The following is a 27,365-nucleotide window of genomic DNA, read 5'->3' as shown; positions in this document are numbered from 1 at the left end:
TCAACCGTTTAATGGTTGGAGATAGGGCAGTGAAACTGATCCTTACTCAAGGATCTTAAAAACAGTCGTGGTGAACCAGGGAACTCTTCCCCTGTGCTGACAGTGTGACATGACTGCCCTGGCCGCACTGAAGGCACAAGCTTCCTTCAGGCAGCCTTGTCTTCTACCACTGCCAGTGGGAACTCATTTAAAGGTAAAATGTATCTGATTAAATCTTTTTAATCAGGAGGAAAACATTGGTAGAAGATGAAAATTTATGCCCCAACAGTCCTCCTCACTCAGGCAGTCTACCTCCATTTTGTATCCTTGGGCCTAAGTGGGATGCCCACCGAGACCAACGCACTGCCAAGCCATCGGCTTGCTCCCGGCTCAGAAGCTCAGGCTCCTCTTACATTTGCTTCTCCTGCAAATGTGGTGAACATAGCAAAGTTCACATTTTCAATCATACAGCTTAAAGAGAGAGATGTTTTATTATATTTATGGGAAGTAAATACACTTCTAATATGGTCATACTAAGACGCTTTGGTTATATCTTTCTGGCCCTTTTTAGTAAATAGTTTAATCTCCTGTGATAGTTTTAAGCCCTGAATTTGACAGTGCAGCTTATCCTGGATAATAACTTCGTAACCACAACATCTTATGCCATCTGTATAATATCAAATACATTTTCATACCAGCATTAATAACCCTTAGTTACAAAAATCCAAGATATTAACTATATCAGTGCCAAGCGCACACTCCAGGATCTGACAATATAGCTCTGCCATGATCGCCCCAGTGTTTTTTGGCTTCATAGCTGATATGTAACTATAGCAATGAAACAGAGCTACAGTAATCAAGTTTAATGACCAATGTAAAGTAAAATGCTAAATATTGTAGTTGCTGACATTTTTCATAATAAAAAAACTTGGGTTAAGTCTGCACAACCAACATTCACATAAAATTCCAGACCTCTGTGACAGATGGCTTAGGAAAGGAAGCCATGTGACTGGGCTGCAGTAGTTTTATAGTGCAAAACCCATAAATAGTGCAGATTCTCTGTCACTGACAAATAACAACTACTCAGAAGGCAACAGCAACAACAAAAAGGACCAAAACCAATCAAGGTCCTCTCCTCAGTGAAACTGGACATAGAAAAATAGCAGGAAATTTATTGTCTCTGAGAAACAGAGACCATCAGCTACAAGAAGGAGCTCTGTTTGACAAGAAGAGCATTTACTAACGTGTATATTTAAGGCTTCCTCAGCACTTTCCTGAAATTCATGAAGTTGGGTTGTCCAACATGTCCCTGATTCTGATCAGGGAATGCTGGGTTGTGTGTTTGTGAAGTAGCGTACAGATGGGGTTTAAGTGAGCTCACAGATGCACACAACAATTAAATATAGTCATGGAAAAAAAATCCCTTTTTGCCTGTTGCAGGATGGATCACACGTTTACAACGTGGCTTTTTATTCAGAATGGTATAAAAGAGCTATCACTTTGCTGCCTTCATAGCAAACTCCAAATGGCAGAGCACAAAGAATAGTCAGAGATACTGCTCCATTTTTCCTTCCTACTCTGATCCCACCCTCCTCTCAATATGTCTCCTTTGCTTGTTTTACCATGTTTATTTTTAAATTAATTTTAAAATGGAACTAAAACCACAAAAATGGCAAATGACAAAACATACTAGAGCAGTGCTATGACATGTTGACAGAAAATGGCACTTACTATGCTTCGCTCAGACTTGTAAAGGCTGTGTTCTCCTCAATGGAGGCAAGATCTTATTACTGTCAACTCTAGTGCATGTGTGAACAGGTCTATATTTATCAATTTATCATGACATATTTAAAATATAGTTACCAAAATAATGTAAACTGTTCTGATTCTTCTTTAAAATGTGAGCAAAATAAAGATGTAAATGTATCTTATTATTTCCTAACCTATATTAGTTTGCAGCTGTGTAAATCTTTGGGGCCTGATTTTGATCTTATTTACATTTACACTGGTGTAAACCAGGAAAAAATCCACTGAAACAATAAAGAAAAATCAATGAGAGTGAGAGGATATGGTAATTAAATTTGGGTCACTCCTTATCTACTCCCACATCAGTGACGATGTAATTATCCCCACAGATTTTATAAGCTGCTGGAAAAAGGAGTCCACAATAAAAAGTGAGAGAAAAATATTTTCTTTATCCAGGATCTATTTGGTGAAAAGATAAGGTACAAGTAGTACTCTACTATGAATATCTATCTAAAATGAAGACTAATTTAAATATGTAAACAAAAAAAAATGGTGTCTAGCCTCTTCAAGTGCTTTGTACATTAAAGTCAAGCTTTTTCAGCCTCCTTTGTTTTATGACATAAATATCATAGAGTATTTTCTAGTACATTATTAAGTCTTGTCTAAAACTGAACTACATCAGCTAGGACAATAAAGGATGGGGGTTTTTTGTGACAAATTACTCCTGCATTTTTTCATATGCTTTTGGTCCATCTGATCACTCACAATATTTAATACTCTGTAGTGTGTCTTCAGTAATGATTGCAAGTTAAGCTTTATCTCATAGCTCGTTCAGAAAGAGTGAATTATTGTGTCTGCATGAATCTTATTTCAAACCCGTGACCTTAAGGTGATTGTATCATTATGTATAAGGGGTTTTATGTATTCTTTGGTAGGCATCAGCCATACAATTTAATACTAAGTCCAAGGAAACAAAATTATCAATGATTTTGCATTCCCACTAGCAGTTCAGTCTAGTTTGGAAAGCTCGAAAAAGCTCCTCAGTTCTGGTATTGGGAGTAACTCTGAAACTGATATCTTGCCATGTGTATGAATACTATTCTTAATGCAACTTCATCCAAAAGAGTAAAATCTTTTCTACTCCCAGCCAATAAAAATACGTGCATCTGGTCCTCAGTTCTTCAGACTTTAATTTAAGCAAATGATTTATTCTGCAGCAAATTAAAATACTAATTTGGGTCAAAATAAGAAAACTTGTAACTGCCCAGCAACATCTGAGACAAGAATGAAGTCACGATTTCAGCCCAGAGCAATTCACAAATTAAAAAAAGCTAGCCAAGAATGTACTCAAGGAGCAATATGCACAGCAGTATAACAGGATGGTACCTACTGATATTCTTGGCTGGTTTTTCATCCTGTATTTAGGCTTTACACTATTTGGAATAAAGGACTGCCTGAAAAACGTGCTGGTTACTAACTACATTGTTGAAATAATTGATGTAATTATCACCATCATCAATATCCAAGAATGGAGAGATGACATAATTTTGTTCAAAAACAGAATTTGAACTTTAAACGTTTTTAGCAAGTGTCATTTTTTGTTTTCTTTCAAGGCATAATGTGCATATGCCATTTTGTCTAAACAGGTGGGAAAAACACCAAAACAGTCAACAAAATGTTTGGCAAGCAGTAGTGATAAGGATACAGATAAACTGTACTGCTTGCAGCTACCTCTGTGATACATAAATGTGGTGAGGGCTGTAAAGAGGGAAGATCCCTGGATGCTATGATGATGTAGACTAGCACTGTGCTAGAAACTGTAGGCTAAGCCTTCTAGGGGAGTCCTTCTGTTGACTTCAAAGAGAGCTGAATGAAGCTAGGTGAACTGCAAGTCAAATGCCACCACAAGACAGCATGAGAATTGGCTGATCGGGACCATATTCAGGGAAACAGTTTACTATAGTCCCAGGTGGAGGTTGGATGGCTCAGATAATGTAACATAAATGTGGTATGAAGTATTTTGGAAAAAGGTATCATCAAGGTATCTGATGATTTTAGTAATTTGTATGCAGCTGATAGATAATTCATGGAGAAAACTTAGGATCCATTTTATTTCTCATTTCAGAATAAATTTATTCTTGAAATTGCTTAATTTATAAATTCATATTTTTGATCTTGATATTTCGTAAATTACCTTTTTACATCAGATGTCTTTTGTAGGTTTTCTTACCAATGGTACTGTTAATGTGTAATCTGTTTTCTCTACCTTTGCTACCCTCCCCTTTCTTTTTTTTGGCTTAGACTCTCTGTTTTGATCTGATATGTAGAAAAGGTGAGATATGCATTTGAAAAATCCATTAAATTAATGAAATTTGGAACTATGTTGTATAGAACACTTTTTCATTTAAGTGTTCTATATGTACAGAAAAGTGGTGAATATACAAGGTAAAACATTCAGCTCTTACTAAAAGATGGACAGTACTCCGAAGATCAAGCAATAAAACTTGAGAGACAAATTAAAAAATATTTTGGGAATAAACTTCTGCTGAAAAATATTTTGATATTCTCCCCACTTGTTTGAGCAAGGTGACATATGCATGCCTTGAGTGAATATGAGAAAATGACACTAGCTCAAAATGTTTGAAGTTCAGATTCTGCTTTTAAAACTTAAAAGCACATCTTTACAGCTCTGACAAATATGTAACTTGGAAAGTATTTCCAGCAAGTCCAGGAAATCGTCTGCCATCCCACTGTCCTTGCTCTACCACTACACTGCCTCCCATCTGCAAAGCGTCACTACTTGGGTTGCTGGGAGGCTGCCCGATGTCACACAAGAGCAAACACCTTTTCAAACCAGAACCTTTGATCTGCTAAAGTATGGAGGATTTTAATCAGGTTTTCTCAGGCAAAGGAACAAAGAAATGTGGTGAGGGGCAGGGCTAAGAAGTCTGGGACTCTGGTGCTCTGAACACAGCCACCCCACACAGGTATTTTCAGACCTGGTGAATGCACGTGCTACCAAGAATAGAAAAAGGAAATCACTAACTCTGTAGTCATCTGTCGATGCTGCATCATCTGTGTCCAAACACTGATAAAGTCCCAAGAAATGTTTTGTATCATCTTAAAAATTGTGAGGTATTCTAGCAGTTAAACATTTACCTTTGTGGTCAATACCAGCCACAAAACAATTCAAAAACTTTGATAAATAGAGAGTAATCTCTTTAAAAATATACTTTTTTTTTTCTTCATATTTAAAAATAAGAAAGCATCTTCATTGAAGAGAATCTGGTGATTTAATTCCACAATTTTTCGTTTGAATCCTGTACGATAAAAGTCATAAATAGCCAAAAACCAAATAAAAATGGGTTTTGTGTGGTTTTGGCCACCAAATTGGTTTGGGGTTTACTTGCCTGTGTTCTGGCCAGAAGCTCATTCTGATTCTTCTGTCAGATGTTTTGTAGCAGTATGCCCTCCAGAAAGTCTGGCAAAAGTGGAGGCAGGCAGATAGCAAGGTATGCAGGTGATTTTCTTTTAGGCTGGAATCCTGGCTGTGAAAAAGGAGTAAGCTATGTGCCCCAAGTGCCCTTCCATATCATTACTGTTATGTTCACTTCCATTCAAACCTTCCCCATGATTTGGCAACTGCAAAGCAGGTACAGAGGAGAAAATCTTTGGGTTATGCCTGGTCCCTTTACTGCTCTTCTCTGGCAAGAAAGGTCTATTGCCGAGGTCAGCCAAAGGCTGCGGCAGCAATTTAATCCAGCCATTGGCATTAGTTTCCATTCCCCTGCTAGAAGAAGTCTCTGTTGAAGACTGTTGGAAGGAGCTTTTTGCAGCAGATATCAGGGATGGATCTGTCACCTGGGAAAGGTTCCGTGAGCAGTCTTTGGGGCAGATAATGACTGAGTCATATATATATATATAAAATAAAGGGGATGTATGTGGACACACTTTAAGAAGCTTACCCCGTGCCATCTCTCAACATTGATTTCAAGATCCAAGATTTCACAAGTAGAAATCAAAGGCAGCAAAGGGATACCACTCTGCAAAGGGCAAGGCTTGGAATACCTAACAAGGTGTTGTGCTGGTGGTAAAATTAATGATTCCACTCAAAGAATAATAGCTAATCTCTTAGTGATGGTGAATGAAATTGTAGACCAACAGCTGTGGAAGCCACCTCTAGCCAGACTGAGCCTGGTGCTAAAATAGATAAGGTAAGAGTGACCCTGACTTGCAGAGAAATAGGTCATCTGTCTTTTGGAGCATACATCATGACTCAGAGTCCTACAGCAGAAACACACATAGCTACTCTGTGTTTTGATAAATACACCTCTTTTCACTTCCCAGTGATTTCTTCTCAAGTTCTTGTAATGGCACTCTCATCTACACAGAGCTCTCAAAAGTTTAATTGCAGTGGAGCATGTGTGACTTTAATACAAACAATAAACAACCTTGCTCCCGCAAACATGGTCATCAGAAGAAAATCTCGTCTATTTTCATCAGCAATATAATACTATGTAATGGCACAGAAAATAAGGCTCATAGCTCACACAGTATCATTTGTAAATCATAAAGATCTGTGAGGAAACGCAGAGCAGAAACCAAAACATGAAATCCACACAAACATCTACGATATTAGGCAGCTTTCCATTATGACAGACTTGCCCAAATTATCTATCTCCAAACGCTGTGGGCCTGACTCTCCTCTTTTGCCAGCAGAAAGGAGAACGTTACCAAAGTCAGTTGTTATTTCCCTCCCTACACCTCGTCAAACTGTCGTGAGCTCCAAACACAACAGACTCAATAGGTGTAGTCCTGTTCCATTGCTAGCAAAATATTACTTTGATTAATCACATTATTTTTTTTTTTTAAATCAGGCTCCAAAATGATCACTTATGACAGGTTTCAGAGGGAGGAAAATTCCCTCTTTAAACAGATCTAACTCATTATCCACCACAGATTGTTGCTAGATTTGTAAATAACCTCTTTTGCTCCCACAAAACTCCCCCCTTGTATTTAAGGCTCAATTATTAAGAGAGTTAACAACAAATTTCCTGCTATTTATTTATTTTTATCAGAACTGGTCACTGCATTACTGATTTTTTTCTGTCTCTCTTCAAAAGAGCATGCAAACAGAAGCCTCCTTTTTGGGGATTTAATGCAGTCACTAACATGAAAGACAGTTTATTCGCACAGTTCAGTAGCTAGCACACCCTCCAGGTTCTTGGACTACCCTACCTTGGCAGACAGACTCTGTGGTTTGTTGGAGAGGATCTCTGCTGCTTCCCTGCAGCGGGTGGAAAGGTTCAGGATAGCAGCAGCTGCTGCTATGTGGGTGTCTTCACTACATTGACCGTAGCTATAAGAGTTGGCATGGCAAGGGCTCTGTGTGTGGGCGCTAGCACTAGGCAGTCGATTAGAAAATTTCACTGGATTTGAAAAATGCTTTGCTGTTGAAGAGAGATTTGATTAGCAATTGCATGTATGAGATTTTTCCCATTAAATAGTTTTGTTTTGCAGACTACTATTTTATACATTAAAATATTAAAAGAATACATTTAAAACAACCCATTTCTTACTGGCAGTAAAGGTTTGCTGTAAAAATGTCTTCAGAAACACAATAATTTAATTTTTTACCTAACAAATGCACATTTTTCAACAAAGCATCTGAGACTTCTACTTAGATTTCACTCGTTCTTTACTCAGGCATTAAAAGCAACGATGTCCAAGGAAAGACTGGACAAGCATTAGTGTGTTATCCGTCGTGACCTGACAACACTGGTGGGCAAATGCAGTTGTAAATGTATCCTTTTAAAGGCTTCCTCTTGGAGCTCTATTGTGTAAAAAACCAACAGTGACTTGTCCAGTCTTAGCTAAAACAACAGTGCTTACCCTACTTAAATGCATGTCTGTTATTTAAATAGCTTTGCTTATGTGAGTAAGGAGAGCAAGACCAGGCCTTGAATGAACCAAAGCGATCAGATAAGAACATTACCTGTTAGGATTATTCAGTCCAGATTTTGTGGAAACGTTTAGGAATTTAAATCTACCCTTTAATCAATTAAAAAAAATAATGAATAATGAAAAATGAACAGGTGAACAGAAAAGCACTTTCACAGACAGAAGTGGTGTGTGTAGCTCATTGTCTGGTCCATCAGCACCACTTATTCTAAAACAGGTAGAAAGAACTCTGCTCTGTGCTTTGCATTTTGGAGCTTGAGATGTCATTAACTCTTTCAAGGAAAATACAGTGCCGTGATTTCAGCTTTTAGGAAGCAATAATCACTTCTTTTGTCTGTAGCTGTCAGTGTCCTACAAAGATAAACTAAGCAAATTCCAATTTCTCAGCCTACACCTAGATACACCAAGAACATTTCCGTGTATGGCCATCTGCTCACTCCATAAAGATCTGAGCCCCAAGGCTCTGGATCTCTTTGGATGTAGAGCTTTGGCTGAGTGCATTTTAATGCTAAGACCTACACAAGCCGTCGAAGGACTCATCTTTCCTCAAACTTGGGATGCTCTAAGAGAAACACTTTGTGTGCAATGACTGTAGCTGAATGCTGTATTCAGTTTTTCTAAGCACTGGAGGCAACTCAGTAGAGAAATACATAAGACCCACATGATTCAGTTCTCCCTTTCTCCAGTGCAAATGGAAAAGGATTTATCTACCGTGCTGTAAAACTGTAGCATAAGCAAAAGGGTCTACATTTTTAGCAGTTACTACAGCTAACTTCAAATTCTATTTAAAAACCAAAAAAAATGCAAAAAAAATACTGACCCCAGAAGATTAAAAAAAAAAAAAAAAAAAGCCAGGCTAGGAAGGGTGCACGGTTTGTTAACAAATCAAGTTTATAAGTGCTGAATCCACAGAGGGCTAATGATGGTCTTTTGGCTAGCTACATATTTACATAGGATGCGGAACCAATCACTACATCATCAGCTTCTTATTGCCAACTTTTGTATATCTGCATAGTTAAAGCACTCACCTGCCCACTTACTTTCACCTTTCCATTAAAATAATAGCTGCACACTGCAATCTTTGCAAGAACAACAGGCTGCAAACTTCAGCCCTGATATACATTATACATAAATTGCATATGTATGTAATTTCATTTGTATAAAAACATTTCAATCATTTTTTCCTTGAAATGAACCTGTGAAATAGACATACATCTGTGCAAAGAGACAGCTAATAGGGAAAATTCAATTTTACAAACAAAATTGAAAAATCTGCCACCCAAGAAGCTGGCAATGCACATATTTGCTTTCATTTGAACAAGCCTATTTTCCAGGCCAGATAAATATCTACTTTTCATTTGCAATTTTAAATGGGGCATTTATACATATACACAAACACATAGATACCTGCAATCATGTGTGTGTGTATGTACTCAGACACCCACACAGATAAATATATAAATACATAAATTTTATAAATATATAAACATATATAATATTCTATAGTATTAGAAGTATATTACAATTTATTATATATGTATCTATTCATATATAAAATTTTCTGCTTTTCTGTTCACCTTACCATGAATGTTCTCTTTTGTTGGGATAAATGGGAGGCATTTTGTTTTCTTTTACTAAATTTTTTGCCATGAACAAAATTAAAACCACCTAAAGAGTCTTTTGTAACATTGTTTTGGATTAATTTTCTTTCTGAACCCAAATATGGTGCAATGACACCCTTTTTTTCCAGTTCCCTCATGGCAACAGGTTTTTCTTTTTCTTTGAAATATGAGTATTTTATAATGGTCAATGGCAGAATCTTGCTGAAGTTTCCCATGCAGATTGTGAAGGGCATCTGCAATAATGATGTGTTTGCACTGTGGTATCTCATTTGTACAGAGGAGTACCTCAGCAAACCTGTAAGTGATGCAAGCAGAAGAACCTTGATAACAATTTGATGCATTGGATATTTCCGCACTACAAATATGATGTAGTACAGAAATATGAGATATTAAAGCAAATTCAATCCAGGCCTAGAAGTAATGCAGCTGAGGCACATGGTCATCTAGGAGGAATAATATAATACCTGTATGAATGCATCTAAAAGGTATCTGAAATGCCTTTAAAAACTAACTTGGATTTCTTTATGTTATATTTCATTACATCTTATGCAGACACATTACATAGGACTTCTCATGGCAGCATCCCATCACATAAAGATGTCACAATTCAGTCAAGGAAGAAGGTAACAGATAAGACATAACCCTTTCCTTTTTACTCATCTTTTCCCCTGATAATTGCTCTTACAAAATTATTAAGCATTTTAGCAATCTATATTTACTATATATAATCTATAGTGATTATATTTAGCATTCTGTCCCCATGTGATTAAAGATGCTTCCTACAGAGAGTTATTGAATTCTAGAAGTTTGAAAGCAGAACAAGCAAAAAAAAAAGGTAAAAAAAAAAAAGTCATTGACATTTTGCTTATTTTACAAGAGACAATGGAATGTCAAGCTTACCTTCAAGGAACTGGGGTGTTTTTCGTCCTTGTGCCACAGGTGCTGTTGTGCGTTTGCCAAAGACTTGTGCATCAAAGCTGGCATAATCAAATGGTACTTTTCCAAACTTCTCCTGTTCTTTCACCAGTGTGGCTCTCGAGGAAGTGACTGGCTGTGAAGCTCTGTAATTGTATTGAGATACCTCAGGCTGCTTTGCTAAATTTGTCCTGCAGAGAGGAGGAAAAAAGTGAATGAGAAATATAAGGATATCTTTAAATTAACTTTTCTTGAAAAATAGGATGCAGTTCTATCTCAGTATCAGAAAGGGTACTATTCTTGTAAAACTTACTGGTAGGTATATACGAGAAATAAATGACATAAATATGGTGGCTGACCTAGCAGTCAAAGAGTACTTTGACTTCATTCAAGTTCTCAAGCTGAGGACATAAAAAAACTTTAATATTCCTTAGTAACAGTGAAGGTTATTTACAAGAAAGATACTGACTTCGTCTAGATTACCACTGTAGCATGGTGCTTCCTTTATTTCTAAAAATTGGATTTTTGCTAGTCAGAGGACTTACAGTTTTATGGATCGCTATTGTCCTCACTTTACTGTGAATGAGTATTGTATAAATATAATATGAGATGGTCCAAAATAATTGCTTCTGTTATTTGGGAGGAACGAATGATTTATATTGTATTATTCCATTTAGTTACTGTTCAGTAACTACTTGTCTTTAGTAATTTCCTAAGGACTTTTCATATGTAGAGTTAAGGCACGTGCAGTTGGCAGACACATGGACATAATATTCTGTAATGGCTCTGAAGGAACCATTAGAGCTGATCATGTCAATAATCCACAAATTAAAGTGTCCCCAAATAGACCTGAATATAATAGGTTGTAATGGTCGTGGTGCCAATGATGTGCAAATTATGCATGTCTGTAGGGTCCATATAACTCTCAAACAAAATACAATTGCAATAAAAGATGTTTCCCCTTTTTGATGCCATTGTAAGAAAAATAAATTAAACTAATTAAGCCAATAATCTTAGAATAAAGAAACTCAAAATATGAATTACTCGGTGGTGGAGAAACAGAATGAGCAGACTTCTCAACCCTTTCAGATAGCATGCTACTTACTGGATCACTGCAAGATTCTGAAAAGAATCTGAAAAGAATCACAAAATAAATAGGGACTGAGCTGCTAAAAGTGAAATAATGTCAAAGAAAATTGTTTAAAACATTTCAGAAAGATAGGAGATTTGGTTTACGGGAGAAGGACATTTGAGAACCGTCGATTAGGCTATTTGTGTTGAAATAAGATTTAGTAGAACATATCTGACTGCCTTTCAAAAGATGCGTCTGTTGTCTTAAATGTCAGCCACATGCACAAGAACCAGCAGAAAGACACTCGCTAATTTTGAGATACAGTCAAATTATTTAGCTTTTCAGAGGTTCATCTTGGAAAACCAAGTTACCTCTGTAGCTGAAATCTGAAATGGGGGAAAGACCTGAGGGTTGATTGACCGAGTTTGTGCAGAAATTCTTCAGAGACTAGTTTGTGAAAGCTCCTACCTGTGAGTCTGATCATGGCATTGCCCAGCTTTTGGAGACTCGAGCTGGTTCTTTTCCTGGGACATTGCCAACTTTTCAGCTGCAGCAATTGGACAACCAGAAAGGCTGTTTAAAAGGTGTGAAGAAAAGAAACAAGAAGAAAAAAAAACAAAAAACATTAAAATGAAATCTCAGGTAAAGGGAGTGTGTGCTGTGGAACCCACTGACCTCAGACACCTCTGGTGCCCTGTGCATCTATGGGAAGTGCTGCTGTTGTAGCTCAGATTCACCTGTTTTTCAATCCTTAATGTAAAACTGTGAAACCTGTGTATATGAGGTGATATATTTGGAAAGTGAATCATGTAGGAGTTTTCCACAGTTTGGCTTTAATGCTTTGTGGCTGGCAAGTCACTAGTAAATTTTTTGACAAATGACATTTACTTTATCAGCTAAACCATGCATATAGACCTCCTGCTGATTAAAAGGAAAGTGAATTGGGGAAAAAGAAAACAGGGGTGTGTGAGTGACTGTTACCAAAGAACACATTTTGTCATTTCAAGTTGTGCTTTCTTTTTTTTTTTTTTTTCCTATTTGCTTTATTAGATTAGAACATGTTCTCTTATCCTATTCAAGGGGTTTTTTATGATACAGCTGATGTGCTGCAAAGATGACTGGTTCCTTGTACATTCCTGTAGATGAACTTGTAGTTTCTCTGGTTAAAGGCTAATTTTTTAATTAAAGATAGTAACATAGCATGATAATCCTTGATTTTAGTGTGCTCCTGCAATAACCAATCAATCAATCAGCAGCAGAAAGAAAAAAATCCCACAAAATCTCAGCTCAACAAAAAAAAATGGTTTTGAAATGTTTATGTCCCAAGTCTGATTGTAATATTGGCATTCTATTTTTCCAGAAGCACCATAATGGAATATTTTGGCTTGCTGGCTTCCAGCAGAAAGCAGTACTGACAAGAGCCATGCCGAGAGCCGTGGCTTGCTGGAGACGGAGCGCATCAGCTCTCTGCCTCACCTGCAGCCCAGCTGTGATACCCCAGCTGCCTGTCTGGAAGGCTTTTCTCAATTTTACTTTCTCTCTGCAGGCAGCAAGTTAAACAGACAGGAGTGTTCCAAGCAGGAAGATGATATTCCTGAGGGTAATAAATGAAGTTAGTTTTTACACAGATTCTAAAATATTCCACTTAAAATTTTCTGGTTTGCTAAAAGGGAATGTGCCTTGATGGACATTCCTGCCAAGGACTACCATGTAAGTGGTGCAAAGCAAAGATGCTGTGGTTTCCCGCTGGGTTTTCCAGTTGTAGCAATAATAATGCATTTGTTCATTTCTATGCCTTGCACATGATGATGTTTCACAGTGAGGTCTGTGATGAAACTGTAGTTGAAAATCTCATCTGTGAAAAATACTAGTGGAATTTGCCGTCCTCAGTGCTGCAGCCATTTTTTATATAATGAAATTAAACACAATGATTTGGTTATAAATAATACAGGCTACTCTTGCAGTTCATAGGCATTCTGCAGTGTAATATATAACAGCTAATTCCAAGATGTGACCATCAGTTTACTGCTGAGTACATGTTAGATTTTAAGTGGACAGGAACTTTTCTGATCTACCTTCTGTGTGTGTTGCGATTGCTGTTGACGTGTCCTCTTCCAGTGCATCCCGGGGTGGGGCATTTCAAAACATTTTCATGCATGGCAAGAACTAAAGAGGAATAAGAAAAAAAAAAAAAGGTGACAATAACATGCATTGATTAAAAATACATTTATTAAGGAACATGAATATTTCTTCTTCAGACTCAGATTCTCAATTCTGTCACATTTTGACCACAAAAGAAAAGGAGAAGCAAAGGACCTACAACACAGCAAGACACTGGTGCCTCTGGCACATACCAGTTTATCCCTGTATTGCTGTAGTGTGGCTTCCCACATGCACTTCGTTGTTCCTAGGGACTTTAAAAAGAACAAAGATGGAAGTAGCAAGGATGTTACTACATCATGAAGCCCTTTGCCCTCCAATTCATACACCACTAACACAGGTGACTAGAAAAGGGGGGTGATAAAGGACCCGGGCCACAGTTGTGCTACGTATAGCAGCAGTTGCTCTCCGCCTCAAGGAGGGCAAGCTCTGAGGTACAGGGAGTCCTTTTATACCTTGCACCTGTGTCAGATGATCTGATCTGAGTACGTCCCTTTTGAACCTTGATACCTTCTGATCATCTGAGCTGTGCTGAAACTACTTTAGACCAATTTGTCATGCTCCTAAACAGTGGCTTATACTCTCAGCAGTGGTTACAGCTTCTTGCATGTACATTCTTATGCCCTTTGATGTGGATCATCTTTAGTAAGACTGAGATGCATGTGTGTGTAAAACAGAATATGTCTTTGTACATCTGCCTTCATAACTACAGTACAGCATTACCCCTTTGAGGGTACCGTGCTTCTAAAAAGCTGACTGTTCAGTTAACTGGTTTGTTCTGTCAGGAACCAAATTATATTTTTTCAATTTCTTTTTTACCAGCAGAATAGAACACATCTGATTAGAAGTGTGATAGTTAACACGGACTTGTTAATTTTAACTTTCTAGAAAGTTAATGTTGCTAAGGTCTTCCAAATGCAGCAGCCTGTTTAACCCAGCAGATGTTTCCACAATTAAAATTTAGTCCTAGATTTAAAAAAGGGGAGAGCTACACTTAGGAACAGGACGTTGGTAAAGTGCAAATATCTTTTTCATTTGTTGTTATGCATGCCACCACAAAAAACAATCTAACTAGGTTGTTTAAACAAATAGTTTCACATTAGATTTTGGCTTATTATGCAGCATTTCATTGCATCACATTGCAGGATTACACACACACACACACACACACACACACACACACACAAACCAATGTAATCGGATAAGCACAGCTAGAAATAAGCAGGGAAATTCAGGCTGGACTGGGCATAAAAGAGTTAGCACGATACAGTCATATGAGAAGGATGTGGTATGCACCAACACTGGGATGTACCGATGGAAGTAACATTTTTGAGCTCAGTGGTGAGAAGGACACTGGAAACATCTCTGAATAAGCATGCCCAGGCCTCTCGGTTATTGGCAATGAAAACCAGCAGCCTCGGTGTGTGATTATGGCAAATCAGGTCACAGCTCTGAAAGAAGCAGGTGATTTGTGTAGCAAAGGCGTGGGCAAGCAAGATCTTGAAGATTCATCAGACTACAGCATGCAGGTTTGCTGGCAGGGTGGGGATGGTTTGGCTCTGATCCTGAGGAGCCTACTGCTGTTTGTAGCAGTACTGCTAAGGGGTACTTGAGCTTCACATGTGTGGAAGTAGGACTTGTGACCAAGAGCTGGAGGGCAAAGAAGGTGTGACAGCTCCCCTCTCAGCCTCATTCTGTCATCTCACCCACAAAAAGTGGGTTCCTTCTCCAGCATGAGCACACACTACCCAAAATACCGGGCCAGATCCAGTTGTTATTCTGGACTGCAGAGTGATGATACTCACTTTCTAGTGGCACTCTAACTTTATGTGGACAGCCTGAGAGACTGCGGTGGTGAGGGTACAGCCCAGTCACATGCCCTGTGCCATCACATCCTGGGATGGGACATTTGGTTTCTCTCTTTTCAGGCCTGGGTGAATCTGCAGAGAAATCAGATAAGGATTTTGTTTGGTTTTAGCCCCTGTCTGCACTCAGCTGAGTGATCCTAGCAGTGTGATGCTCTCTGTTTTGTACTTCAGATATAATTCTTACACAAAGTTTTAACAGAATCGTATGTAATTTAAGCATCAGTTTAGGTTTTCACACTGTGTCCTTTAGACAATGGCTCCCCCCTCCCAATACGCCATTTGTGTGCTAAATTATATAGCTTTAGGATTGCAGTGTCATTTACTCCATTCAGAGCCTCAAACAGGACAGAAGCCACAATCCAGTAAGCCAGAAAACTGGCAGCATCAGCCAACAGCAAGATCTATAAAGGAATAAATAAAAAAGCAGAAACAATCTTTTACTCTGTTAATGTCAGACTCCAGGAAGCTGGGACAACCAAATAAAAGCTGAGGTGTGAAACAAACAAACAAACAAACAAAAAGCATTTCAACCAGAAGCTATTCCTTAAATATCGCAGATCTCTAGGCTGTAGGTTCTTTGTTAGGAAACTGAATACATGCCACTTTACATTTGAGAGGCAAGGCAAGCAGCTCCCTCTGGTACACATGGCAATGCCGCTTTGTGGAGCAGCCCACAATGACAGTGAAAACATGGAGCAGCCGATACCCTTTCAAAGGCAAGGTCTCAGCCCAGCCCCACAGTTACCACTCTGTAACAGCTGCAGCGCATTCCCAGTTTTTGTATCAAGCACCTAGAATCGTGCAAGAAGCACTGGTCAGAAAGCCTTTATTTGATTTCCAATGCAGGATCAAAAGTCTGGGCAAGCAAGGAACGAATTCTGGTCCAGAAATTCTCTTGTGAGAAATCTGGAGGAAGTGGCCGCATAAATTGCTGAGGATGGTTTTAGCTCCATCTGTGATTGGCTGCCAACAGCATTCGGTGCTGGGGGAGAAAACAGCTGCAGCCAGCACAGGGAGAAGCCTCCTTCAAGCTCCATTTGTTGAACCGAGAGGTAGGACATTCTTAGGGACACCATCGCCAGAGACAGCTGAGGGTTAAACTTCCTGGCACACTTTTAGGTAAAAAAAAAAAAAAAAAAAAAGAAAAAAAAAAAAGAAAAGAAATAGGGAGAAAAGAAAATAGACTGAGCATCAACAGGAGGCCATATGCTTTTTAGAATCACTGCAAATGGAAAGTGCTGCAATAGTGGACAGGAAATAGAGGGACCTTGAAATATGATTTTATTTCCCCCCCCCACTAACTGGAAAGGTTTATCATTAAAAAGATGGAAAAATATAAATTTAAGCCATGTTTTTTCTGATGTAGCATCCAAGAAAGAAAATTAAGAGCTGATGGATTCAATGGTGGATTTTTTAGAAATAAACCCCAGCTAATTACGTAAAGTGAAAAGATTATGTGCCTGATACCACACTGACTAGAATCATATGTTGTTTATACAACCCGAACAAAGCCTAGTTTGTTCCTCCATGAGTGTTGGATCCAAACTCACCTGCGAACTACAACTGATAATATGAGGCAAACCAGGAAGGGCCAGATTCTGCCATGCTTGCCAGCACTGCTCCTTTCTACATGTGCTGTGGGACAGTCACATTGACACCAATGTGAACCTGCTGAACATGGCTGGTCTCAGGATAAGAAAAGGTATCTGTGAAATTCCTGCATACACCATAGTCATCTGAGCAAATCAAGGTTCATGTAGTTTAGCAAGGAGGTAGACTAATACTGTGCATGTACAGCTTCAGACATGCTAATGAAAAGACTGCTTGAGTCAGAAAAATGCATGCATATTCTTAACTACTACAGGAAATATTTTATAGACGCAACTCCTAAAAAAACTTGTCAGTTACCTCATACACTAAAATTTTAGATAACTAAACTACTATAATGTTTGCAATGTCCTCAGGGACTGCTCTAAAGTAACACTGTACATTTAGTTTACCAAAAGCAGAAATTGCAGCAGTGCTGGGGTGACCTCAGTATATTTGGAAGTCCAAAAGGAAAAGTCAAAGGACAGATTAATGTATTGTTACTTACTACAGCAGGGAGTGTGTTTTATAAAATGACATCCCTTGATGTTCTGTAATTATTGTCAATTGAGGAGTTTCATGTGAGACAGCCCAGTTCACAAATCAAACCCAAATCTTTTAAATCTCTAGTTCTGGAAGCCTGATTAAGTACTGAAAATGGAGCAATGTTCCTACAGTTTTGTAGGATGCCACAAACCATCAGAAACAATAAAGATTTTGGAACTTACTGGTAATTCTGCTGATGGAGAATGAGGCAGAAGAGCATGGCTTGTGCTTTCCTGGCTCAGAAGTGCCGGCTGTAGCAAAATGTAATGTTGATACGTGAAGTAGACTGAACTCAGAAAACACATGGCTTAGGAATTAGGTAGTATGTTTGGAATTGGCCAACTTTTCACCCTAACCTTTCCTTAAGCACCGTTTTAATGCCTTCTCTTTTGGCCGCTGAAATTTAGGAGGTTTGTATTAGCACTCTATGGTGGAGGAGGCAGAGGAGGAGGAAAAGGAAGAGAAGGAGTGTCCGTGCCAGGTACACAGCCCTTTTAGTACCCATTACTGATCATTTTGCATGGTGGTTTGACAGGAAGCCAAGTACCTAGCATTTAACCTGGTTAGACGTAAGGCACTAGTGTGAAGGTACATAATTAACAAAATTACCAGCTAAATTCCAGATTCTTTAGTGTTGCTATAAAACCCAGCTCAGAATCCTCTATCAGTCACAGGATACATGCTTAAGCCAATAAGAACAGCCAAAAATACTTCCTTACGTTTGTTACTAAATATCTGTCTCCCACCGATGTCAATAACTTTGGTTTGTCTCCTTTCCCCTGCTAGATGCTCCAGAAGAAACCTATCCAGTTCCTTGTAGGTGCTGTGAAACACATGCCCTTGCTCTGCCTGCAGAGCGATTGCTTGTTCTAGCAAACTCAAGTTCCCTTTTGTTTTGTCCAGCTCAATTGAGACTTCTGTGGTTTCTGACAGGCACTCATTGTCATCGTCTTCACTTTCAGGGAAGGGATTCTGAATTCTCTTCTCGAAAGGATCTGGGTGAGACTCCTGGGGTGCTCTTTGCTCTGTTTCTGAGTCACAAAGTGTTTCACAAGGGCCAAATTCTACCTCTTCCTTCTTAATTTCTGGAACTTCCAGGATGCTAGGTTGATTACACTCCACAATATACTTCTGAGTTACATGGGGCTTTACACTAGTTTCTTCTGAGAAATTTGAGGAGCTGTCCCACTCATTGTCCATAATTTCAGAGTTACTTTCATTTTCCTCAGATGAACAGTATTTTGGGTCAGAAATAACAGTTTTTTCCTTTCCTTCAGCTGAGTTAATCATATAACATTCATCAGTGTCATCGCTTTCTGTTTTTAAGGATTGAATGCCATTATCATTCAGATTTTCTGCCACTGTTTGACTGGGTGCATCTTTTGCCAGTTTTCCCATGTTCATCAAAGTTTTGGCCACAACATCTTGATAGCTGGAGTAGTTATCTTTTCTTTGACTGGAATTTTCTTGCCCACCTGAATGAGGAGTTTCCTCAGATGATTTTGCACTACTTTCCTCTGCATGAGAAAAACAGCAATAGAAAATTATGTAAGAATAACTGCTTTTTGTATCTTGTAGAAACGATATGAAGATATTTACTTACCAATCACCGTTTCTTTACTCAAAGGTACTCTGAAATGACTGAATTCATTCCAAGACTGTGTTTGAAACGACTGCTTGTAGCATCAGGAAAAGCCCTTCTAAGATTTTATCTACTTTATATTATAGCTCCAAAGTGATATAAGAAATAAATATGTTGCCATTTTTCACTGCTGGTGAAGGCATACATTATCTTAGAACACATACAAATTCATATCTATTCATATAAATATAATGTGCCATATATAGATAGGTACTATACATATATACACACACGAAATCTCTATAATATATGCATATGTATCTATGTATATATATACACAAGCACACACACAGACACACATTTTAAAATTTCTCTGATCTATTTTCACTTTTCTTCCATTTAAGAGTCCCAAATATTTTCTCCAAATGAGCCCTAATTGCTTTCCCAGTCACCCCACATCCCATGAAAAACTGTGAGGGAAAAAAACTCAGTACTTCACAAAGGGCAAGCTCCTGGTCACCACTGCAATTGTCACATTAAGTGATAGATCAGGTCATGCACAAGCAAACAGAAATGGTTGTTATGTACAGACTTATAAAGGACTTGTTAAAGACACCACTGAAGTGCATCTTGTCTTTATAAACATCTTTCTTCAGAAGAAAAGCAGCAGCCAGCAGGTAACAGAGGCTGCATGCAGGAGAGGTTGTCAGTGTGGAAGACAATACGCCTTTTGTATCTCATTTAATTTTTTATAAACATTTCCTCTGACAAGGACACTCAAAAATACATCTCCATCATCTTCCTTTCTGGTAATTATCTCTCTAAAATCAACACTGGTTTGCCAGGATCAAGTAAATATTGCCATAGTAACTAAAAGCATTTTTGGATGAGGGGAAGAATTTAGTCACAACACTAGCCCCTTCAATAATGCTGATTATAGGGTACATTCTTTTGTTGGGATCTATTCAACATAAACTGAAAAATTTAACATTTTACTTCCTAGAAAGGAGGATGAATAAACAAGCACAGACTATTTCATAAGATGTGCCTGTCCTCTCCTGAATCAGAAGAACTCCAGGTTTAAATAATAAATTAAGCATAGTCTAAAATGCAAATGAAGTTTCTCTCAATAACACAGCGAGCTATTAAGAGAAAGTGTAAAGGGTTATGATAATTTTAAAGTATTATGAACTACAGAAAACAAATAAAAAGCATTTTCAGTGAATACGTCCAATTCATTGAACTATTCTCTCAATCCACTTAACTACCCACATGTGTACAATAATGATTTATAGACATTATACCTAATTATGCATATTTGGGCTGTGTTAGAGTGCCTAACAAAAGCTCTAGAAAGCAACAATTACCTCTGTTGCTTAGCTACATAGTTTAAAATATTCCTATTAAGTGCAGATTATTGTGGAGGGGAAAAGGGGGACAAAAATGCACATGTGCACCACAATGCATTTCACTTTACTGCTGCCAAACTGTTAGCATTTTGGGTCATTTCCAGTTTACATAATTGTTTGGTTCAACTGTTTGTTATATGTTAAAAGAAAATATTGATTAATTCTTATTCTTCTTCATAAAATTGGACTCATGCAGGGAGAGGTGGCCTTGTGCTCTCTGTGCATAAAGTTGTGTTATTAAAAAATGTCTGTAAACCTTAGTGTAACTTTTTAGCAGCTGGTCTAGTACCACACACATTGCAGCATTCTGAATAAAAAAGTCTGCTGTCTTTTCACATCTCAGATAGTAAGAATGATGATTTGGCTCTATATATAACTTTAGCTAAACGGATTTTTATTATTTGCTCTTCTGCCAATTGGAAAAAAACAGAATCCCATCAGTGGGTCATTTCAAAAACTAAAAAGTTCTACTTTTAAAAGAAATCTCCCACCCTTCAAAAGAAAACCAAACCAAACAAAACTTGATAATAGTTATAACAGGTCTTTTCCATTATTAATCTGTGCAAAAGACAAAAAATAATGTAAAGGTATGATACCAGATTTTTGCTGCTTAAATAATAATTAAAAATGCCATGTTTAAAAATTTGTTGTTGAACCAGCCTTAATGGTTCAGCTGTTCCAGCTTTGCTTTTCACTTGTACAGGCTGTAAATTTATTTTAAAAGTAATCAAAACTCAGCTTAGTTTACAGTTGCATCAATCCATGAACTGAAGCATTAACTGATTAACAGACAAGAATCATGAGGTCATAATGAAATGAGCAATATTACACTAAGAAATCACAAATAGACCTACATACCCAGACCAGCTGTATGCTTTAGCTGAACTTTGTTTTGTAGCTGGCAAAATTAATGCAAGATAGATAGATTGTGTTATTGACACAAGCAAGTTGGGAGAAATGTCACTGGTATCAAATCTTTTGGAAAGTGGGGTTTTTTATTTTGACTGAAGGGCTAGGCATAAATAGGGCTCCCCTACATTTACATCAATGGACCTAGCCCAACACTTGCCCCTTTTTTAAAAAAAGAATCACTTAAATATTTTATATTCATACGTATATGGAAAAAGTTCTACTTTTACACCCATCATATTACTTCCTCTTCAGCAAGTTCTGCAAGCTGTGCAAAGGACAGACACAAGTGAAAGAAAAACACATTACTGAGGGCAGTTCTAGATGGCCAGGAACCAGGCTGAGTCCACTCAAGAAGAAAGTAGCTAATACCTATATATCTAAAAAAACCCCAACCAAACCACCAAAAAAACCCCAAACCCACCAAAAAACAACAACAAAAAAACCCAATAAACAAAACAAACAAACAAAAAAAACCCAAAACAACAGAACCCCATCCCATACTGGAACTCTTACTCAAACAGCTCCCCTTCTGCTTTCAGGAAACAGAAATCTTCCTCGCAGGCTGGATAGGCACTGGGAGCCATAGAGCTTTTTTCACGATGAGTTTAGCTTAGTAATGTCATCCAAAAGAGAGAGACATTTGGTATCATGTTAATTAATGGTCTGTTTGAAGAGGGAGCTCCCTTCTAGCCTTTCACATTGATGGGATGCAGACCTCTGGAAAAGACTTTTCCTCTAGAAGGCTTACAATTCACAACTGGCTGAAATCTTTGCTGTATAGAAAAGACACAAAGACCTCCCCTGAATTTGGCAGAAACAGGATCTGACTCTTTAATTTGAAAGACAGCCTTCTTCTTCTTCTTCTTCTATGTGTTTTATATTATTCATATGTATAAAATTTGTGGGGTTTATTTTGCTTTTTTTTTGAAGCAAATTCTTTTTAGAGTGGATAAAGATATAAATTCCTAATCTCAGTTCATCATAGAATCACAGAACAGCCCAGGCTAGGGGGGGCCTCAATAGATCATCTGGTCCAACATTTTATGGGAAAGGGAGCCTAGATGAGATTATCTAGCACCCTATCTTTCCAAAATATTTGATAAGAAGAAACTGAGTGGAAAATAAAATACCTTTAAACTCCAGTATAAGCCAGCATCTAAGTGGAATATAAGTTCATTCTCTGTTCATATTATCTATGATCACTAATTTCCCAGTGCCAGATCACATCGTTTTTATCTTGGCATTTGCTATCTACTGATGACTCCTCCCTTTAAAAAAAATGCAGAATGTATTCCACTGATTTCTTCTCACTTGCCTGATTTATGATTTGTGCAGGACTTCTTAAACAAATATCTGACAGTCAATTTAGTTTGATTTTTTTTGTTCATCTTGAATGTTTATAAACATGTATTAGAAAGAAAGAGCAATAAAGATGTACTGTAGCTATATCTGTCTCCCCATCTTCTTTCATATTTTCCAGCATACAGGTTGTAGAAGTTTCTATAAATTGTTGTATATGTTTGGCTTAGCAGAGTTGGAATAGCAAGTATGAAAGTGCTGAGTCTAATAATCGTGTTAAACAGAACACACATAGCAGACACACATGTGAAATTGCTTTGCTAAATGTTAAAGTCAACAATGTTTTGCTAAGTGGGTTGGGTTTTTTTCTTCCTGAGAGGTCTATGTATTCCAGTGAAAATCTGCTCTTCATAAATGTGTTTTTCTCAGTGGTAGGCTTAACCTTGTTTGTTCACAGAGCTAGTGGAGAAACAGATGCTGCTCCATATCTGACCTGCTGCAGTACTTGTGTCTGTACAAATCCTACAAAGCATTTACTATACCCCAGGAGGAGTGATTGTACAAAATAATTGGAAGTATGATGGTTAAACCTATACAGAAACACGCCATTCCTACTCTGTTAGAAGTCAAACACATTCTGCGTCCTTTTTGAAAATACTGTTTCGTATCTCCCTTCCCTTGGAATTCAGGTTCAAGCGCAGCCACACTGCACAAATACCTGAAGTTGAGCTGCTTTCAAGGACACTGATCTCTTCCTGTAAATCTGTCCTGTCTTCGTTTTCTTCTTTGCATTCCAAGCTGGGGCTGTAGTGGCGGGGTTTCATTAACAGGGACTTCCTTTTGTTGACGGGAACACCTGATACCTGTTCTTCAGCTTTTCTCTTCTTAGCCATGGAGCATTTGTAGGCACTGCAATGATCAAATGCCAATGATAGAGAAAAAAGTGGGAGAAGTGAGGGGTAAGTTTTTTAAAATATAGCACCGTCCTCTAGTTTAATTCTAAGTATAAAAGTGGGGATTGACAAATTACTAATTCATTTGCAGTTTCATCAAGTTGTGTGTAGTGGATATTTAATTTTAGCTCATGTACTCGAAGTTCATGGCACAGGCAAGTCCCATTTCTTTTCGCTGCTGCCAAAATCTGGGGGAAGGGGAATGCAGAGGAGGGCAAACCCAAAAAAACCATAACCCAACATCTTTAATTCTAAATAAACATGCTAATCTAAGTTCTGCTCTACAGTAAAACAAATACACCAAGGAAAGAATGAAAAACATTTTAGTCTGGGTTCATAATCCAGAGAAACAGTTAAGGGGAAAAATATAAAACTAGTTATATTTCAACATCTGGAGCCTTTGCCTTCATTACCTTTACATTAGTATGGATACCCAAGCACATACTTCGAGTTCAACAGCACAGAACCTGTGTGAAACACGTTGCACCTTCAGAACATTTTGCAATACAGGTCCCTCTTTCAGTATCAGTCCAGAATTGGTTTCATTTCATTAACTCCAGCCACAAATATTTACTTTAAGCTTTTCCCAGGCCTTTATATAGACTCTGGAAAAAGGCTCCTCCACAGGGTAGTTCAGCCCACTTAAAAACTAGATCTGGTAAACAGGGTGAGACACTCCACGAGAAAGGCCTTACCCAGTCTAGATGCCTAACTTTCAGATGATCGACATGAGAAGAGAGGGCAAGAAGAAGCTTTTCAGCAGATTTGATATAATTCTTTGAGCTCCTATAGGATCCACATATTGGTCTGTGTATTAATTATCTTCTACAGATATTTAGCAAAACCTTTGCCACCATGCCTCTGATCTGTATGGCACATACATGTTCCATCATATGACACCTCACTAAAGAGGCCTGACCCTTCAATCTTCTTTTTAAAATAACTTTTTGTGTGACTGATTTGGCATGATTTCATTGTTCTTTCACACACTGTATTCCAAGAAATTTATGTAGTAACAATACTAGGGCTCATATTATATCTGTCATAGATGAAAAAAATACATATATGAATCTGTGTAATCCACTCAATGTTTTCTCGACCTTAGGCACACTGAGGGTGCATTACAAATCTACATGATGCCCTTAGGTGTTGGATTTTGCATTTGGCTCACTGATGCAACTGCAAGATTTGCAAAAAATCCATGTATGCAGAGAACTCCTATTGATTACACATATTACAAGCTCGACAGCATAAATTAATCCTTCCGAGGTATTTTATTTGCACTAAATTGGCTCAGGTTCCAATTGTCTTGGATGAAAGCATATGACTAACTTGAGCTTTTTGTTAAAAAAAAAAAAAAAAACAACCCTTTTTGGCTAAGCACCTTTTTGGCAATCCATCATTGCAAACATGAAGGACATGGAAATATGAAGATCTGTGTTTTAGGGGGAATGTTAAAATTCTACCATATGCATCCTAAACACAGTGGATATTCTTGATCTTCTGAAAGCTAAAATGCTATGGGCATCAGGAATACTGGATGCTAAGCACCTGCTGTAGCTGAATATGTTATGGCTTTTCTGTTATATGTTATTTCTCTGTTTATAAATAGAGGATAAGGTGAATATCACATTAAAGGTCAGAATCACAATGGTATAAGCATCCCCTTGGAAATGATGCCCATATAACAGACATTAGGGATGGATGTAGTGTGGACAAATATGCATAATTTATTTCTAAGACAATACAATCAAGAGTTTCTTAATTCATATTTGTGAACATCAGTTCATACCATTCATGTTGTTTCATGAAAATTGAATAAATGACAAATGTTTGAAAACCCTTCACACACAATTGTTTGTATAAACCAAAACCTTCACTAGGTTTGCTTTTGATCTTTCTTATTTATTTGTCAAGCTTCAAGTTTGCCTCCAGTAGTTACTGTGAGAGTGTTTAGGGCAGGATGAATTTCCAGTTTAATTCCACTTTGACGAAGATACAGCTGCTTCTTACACAAGCATAATTAATAGATTTTTAAAACAGAAGATCCAATTAGATCATCTAGTATGCCCTCTTGTGCAACACAGGTCACAGAACTTCATCTAGCTCTTCAGCTTTTGTAATTTGTCTGACTATTGTGCATCTTCCAGTCAAGTAAGGAAAAACATGGCAAGCCAGTAAGTTGATTGCTATATTCTTGCTCACTAAGTACAATCTTTCTCTAGTAACATAATGTTATAAGACCATCACTGTTGGCTGGCATAACAACTATCAAACACATTGGGTTTTCACCACAACTCTGAAAGACAGTCAAACTCAGATGTTACCAGACCACAGTCAAGACCAGTGTGGGAGTACTGCTGCCACCTGCCACCTGCAGATCTGCTCTGGGAAGTGGGAGCACAAGAATCCCACTCTATTGCAACCACCAGAGTCTACAGCAGTAAGTCAAAAGCTGCTGGATCAATGTCTGGACAGGAGGCCCACCGTTCTGCCTGGAAGCATGGTGCTCATGTTAGAGAATTTATCCCCTATGAAAGACTGAAGCATTTGCTCGTCCTTATCATGTCTTTTTCCGTACACAAGTGGCCACTGACCCAGATTTCCTCTATGTTCCTATCATTTTAAAGTAAGTGAATACATGACATTCAATTTTAAGTAAAATAATTCCTGACATTACCACTCCGATTACAGGAAAAGGACAAAATGCAGTTGTTGCGTTTTTCCTAGGAAGTGCAAATTGCTCTCCAAAGGCCCAGAAGAGATTTTTCAGCTCCAGCAGAATATACTCTTGCTTTTGCTGGCAACTTTTTAAGCTGCTGGTTTTGAATTTTAACTGGAATTTATTAGTTTGCAAGGGTCAGTTTAAAGATTGTACCAGCAATTCCCCTTCTTTTCTACCTTACAGTGCTTAAAATTAAAAATGAAAATTAAACCAGAAAAACAGCTTCACAAGTGGTAGTTTTTTCAAGTACTTACAGATGATTTGTTAAGTATTTGATAACAGACATTAGGAATTTAACTGCTATGAAAAAAAAATATTTATGTCTTTGTAACATTCATGGCATGTCGGTTTCACCTTTGTCTTTAAAAGTTTCTATTTCTCTCTTTTGTACATTCACACATACACACACATGTAGGTTAGCACAGATTTGTCAAGCTGTAGTCTGTCAAATGGTAAACCTATAATTTATCTTCTCTATTACTCATCTCTTAAATTCAACATCTAATAGTTTTGTTGCTATTTATCAATGGCCTGCTTGTTGTCATGGAACACTGATTCAGCTGTCAAGGTTATTTGGTAATCTGAGGCTCATAAAACAGGAGAAAATGTTATTATTATGAGCCCAAAGCCAATACATGTTTTGGGTTTTTTTCCCCCAATTTAACTGTACTTAAATTTTATTATTAATAAATTATTTTAGTACTATCTATAAGGAGCAGATTTTTTATTATTCTTTTTTTTTAGTTAATGACTCAGTAACCAAAACCAGTCTTGTGTCAGTTATCATAGTGTGAGCCAAGACATTAAAATCCAAGACATGTAAGACTTTGTTGCATGTGCTAAAAAAACCCTAACCATGGTAAATCTTTCATCTGTATTTAGTACCTAAATTATTTTGGGGGGAATTTACTGGGTCTTTCCTTTATATCTGCTCAGAATATATCCTGCAGACACTGGTAGTATACAGGCAGAACAGTGCATTGACTCCTCACCATAAAGCAATGCCTCACAAGAGAGGTTTTTAAGCAG

At 37.8% G+C, this 27,365-nt stretch overlaps 1 protein-coding gene across 3 annotated transcripts in view; it reads right to left on the bottom strand.

Moving 5' to 3' along the window:
• Nucleotides 1-27,365, bottom strand: part of ST18 (ST18 C2H2C-type zinc finger transcription factor) — a 101,142-nt gene that overhangs the window by 27,563 nt on the left and 46,214 nt on the right. For all 3 annotated transcript variants that reach the window (XR_003556153.2, XM_027792469.2, XM_027792470.2), the window contains exons 5-11: nt 23,377-23,567; nt 18,176-18,973; nt 15,261-15,395; nt 13,371-13,461; nt 11,764-11,868; nt 10,209-10,414; nt 6,964-7,175 (exon numbers count right to left, since the gene is read on the bottom strand). Coding sequence is in view for 2 of the 3 variants with exons in the window: in XM_027792469.2 (XP_027648270.1) it covers nt 6,964-7,175; nt 10,209-10,414; nt 11,764-11,868; nt 13,371-13,461; nt 15,261-15,395; nt 18,176-18,973; nt 23,377-23,567 (1,738 nt within the window). In the remaining variant the exon portion in view is untranslated. The remainder of the gene's footprint in view (nt 1-6,963; nt 7,176-10,208; nt 10,415-11,763; nt 11,869-13,370; nt 13,462-15,260; nt 15,396-18,175; nt 18,974-23,376; nt 23,568-27,365) is intronic.

The sequence above is a fragment of the Falco peregrinus genome, chromosome 3 (genome assembly GCF_023634155.1).
Source record: "Falco peregrinus isolate bFalPer1 chromosome 3, bFalPer1.pri, whole genome shotgun sequence".
Taxonomy (NCBI): Eukaryota; Metazoa; Chordata; class Aves; order Falconiformes; family Falconidae; genus Falco; species Falco peregrinus.
The sequence above is the reverse complement of the archived record's forward strand: the minus strand, read 5'-3'. Positions and strand labels throughout refer to the sequence as shown.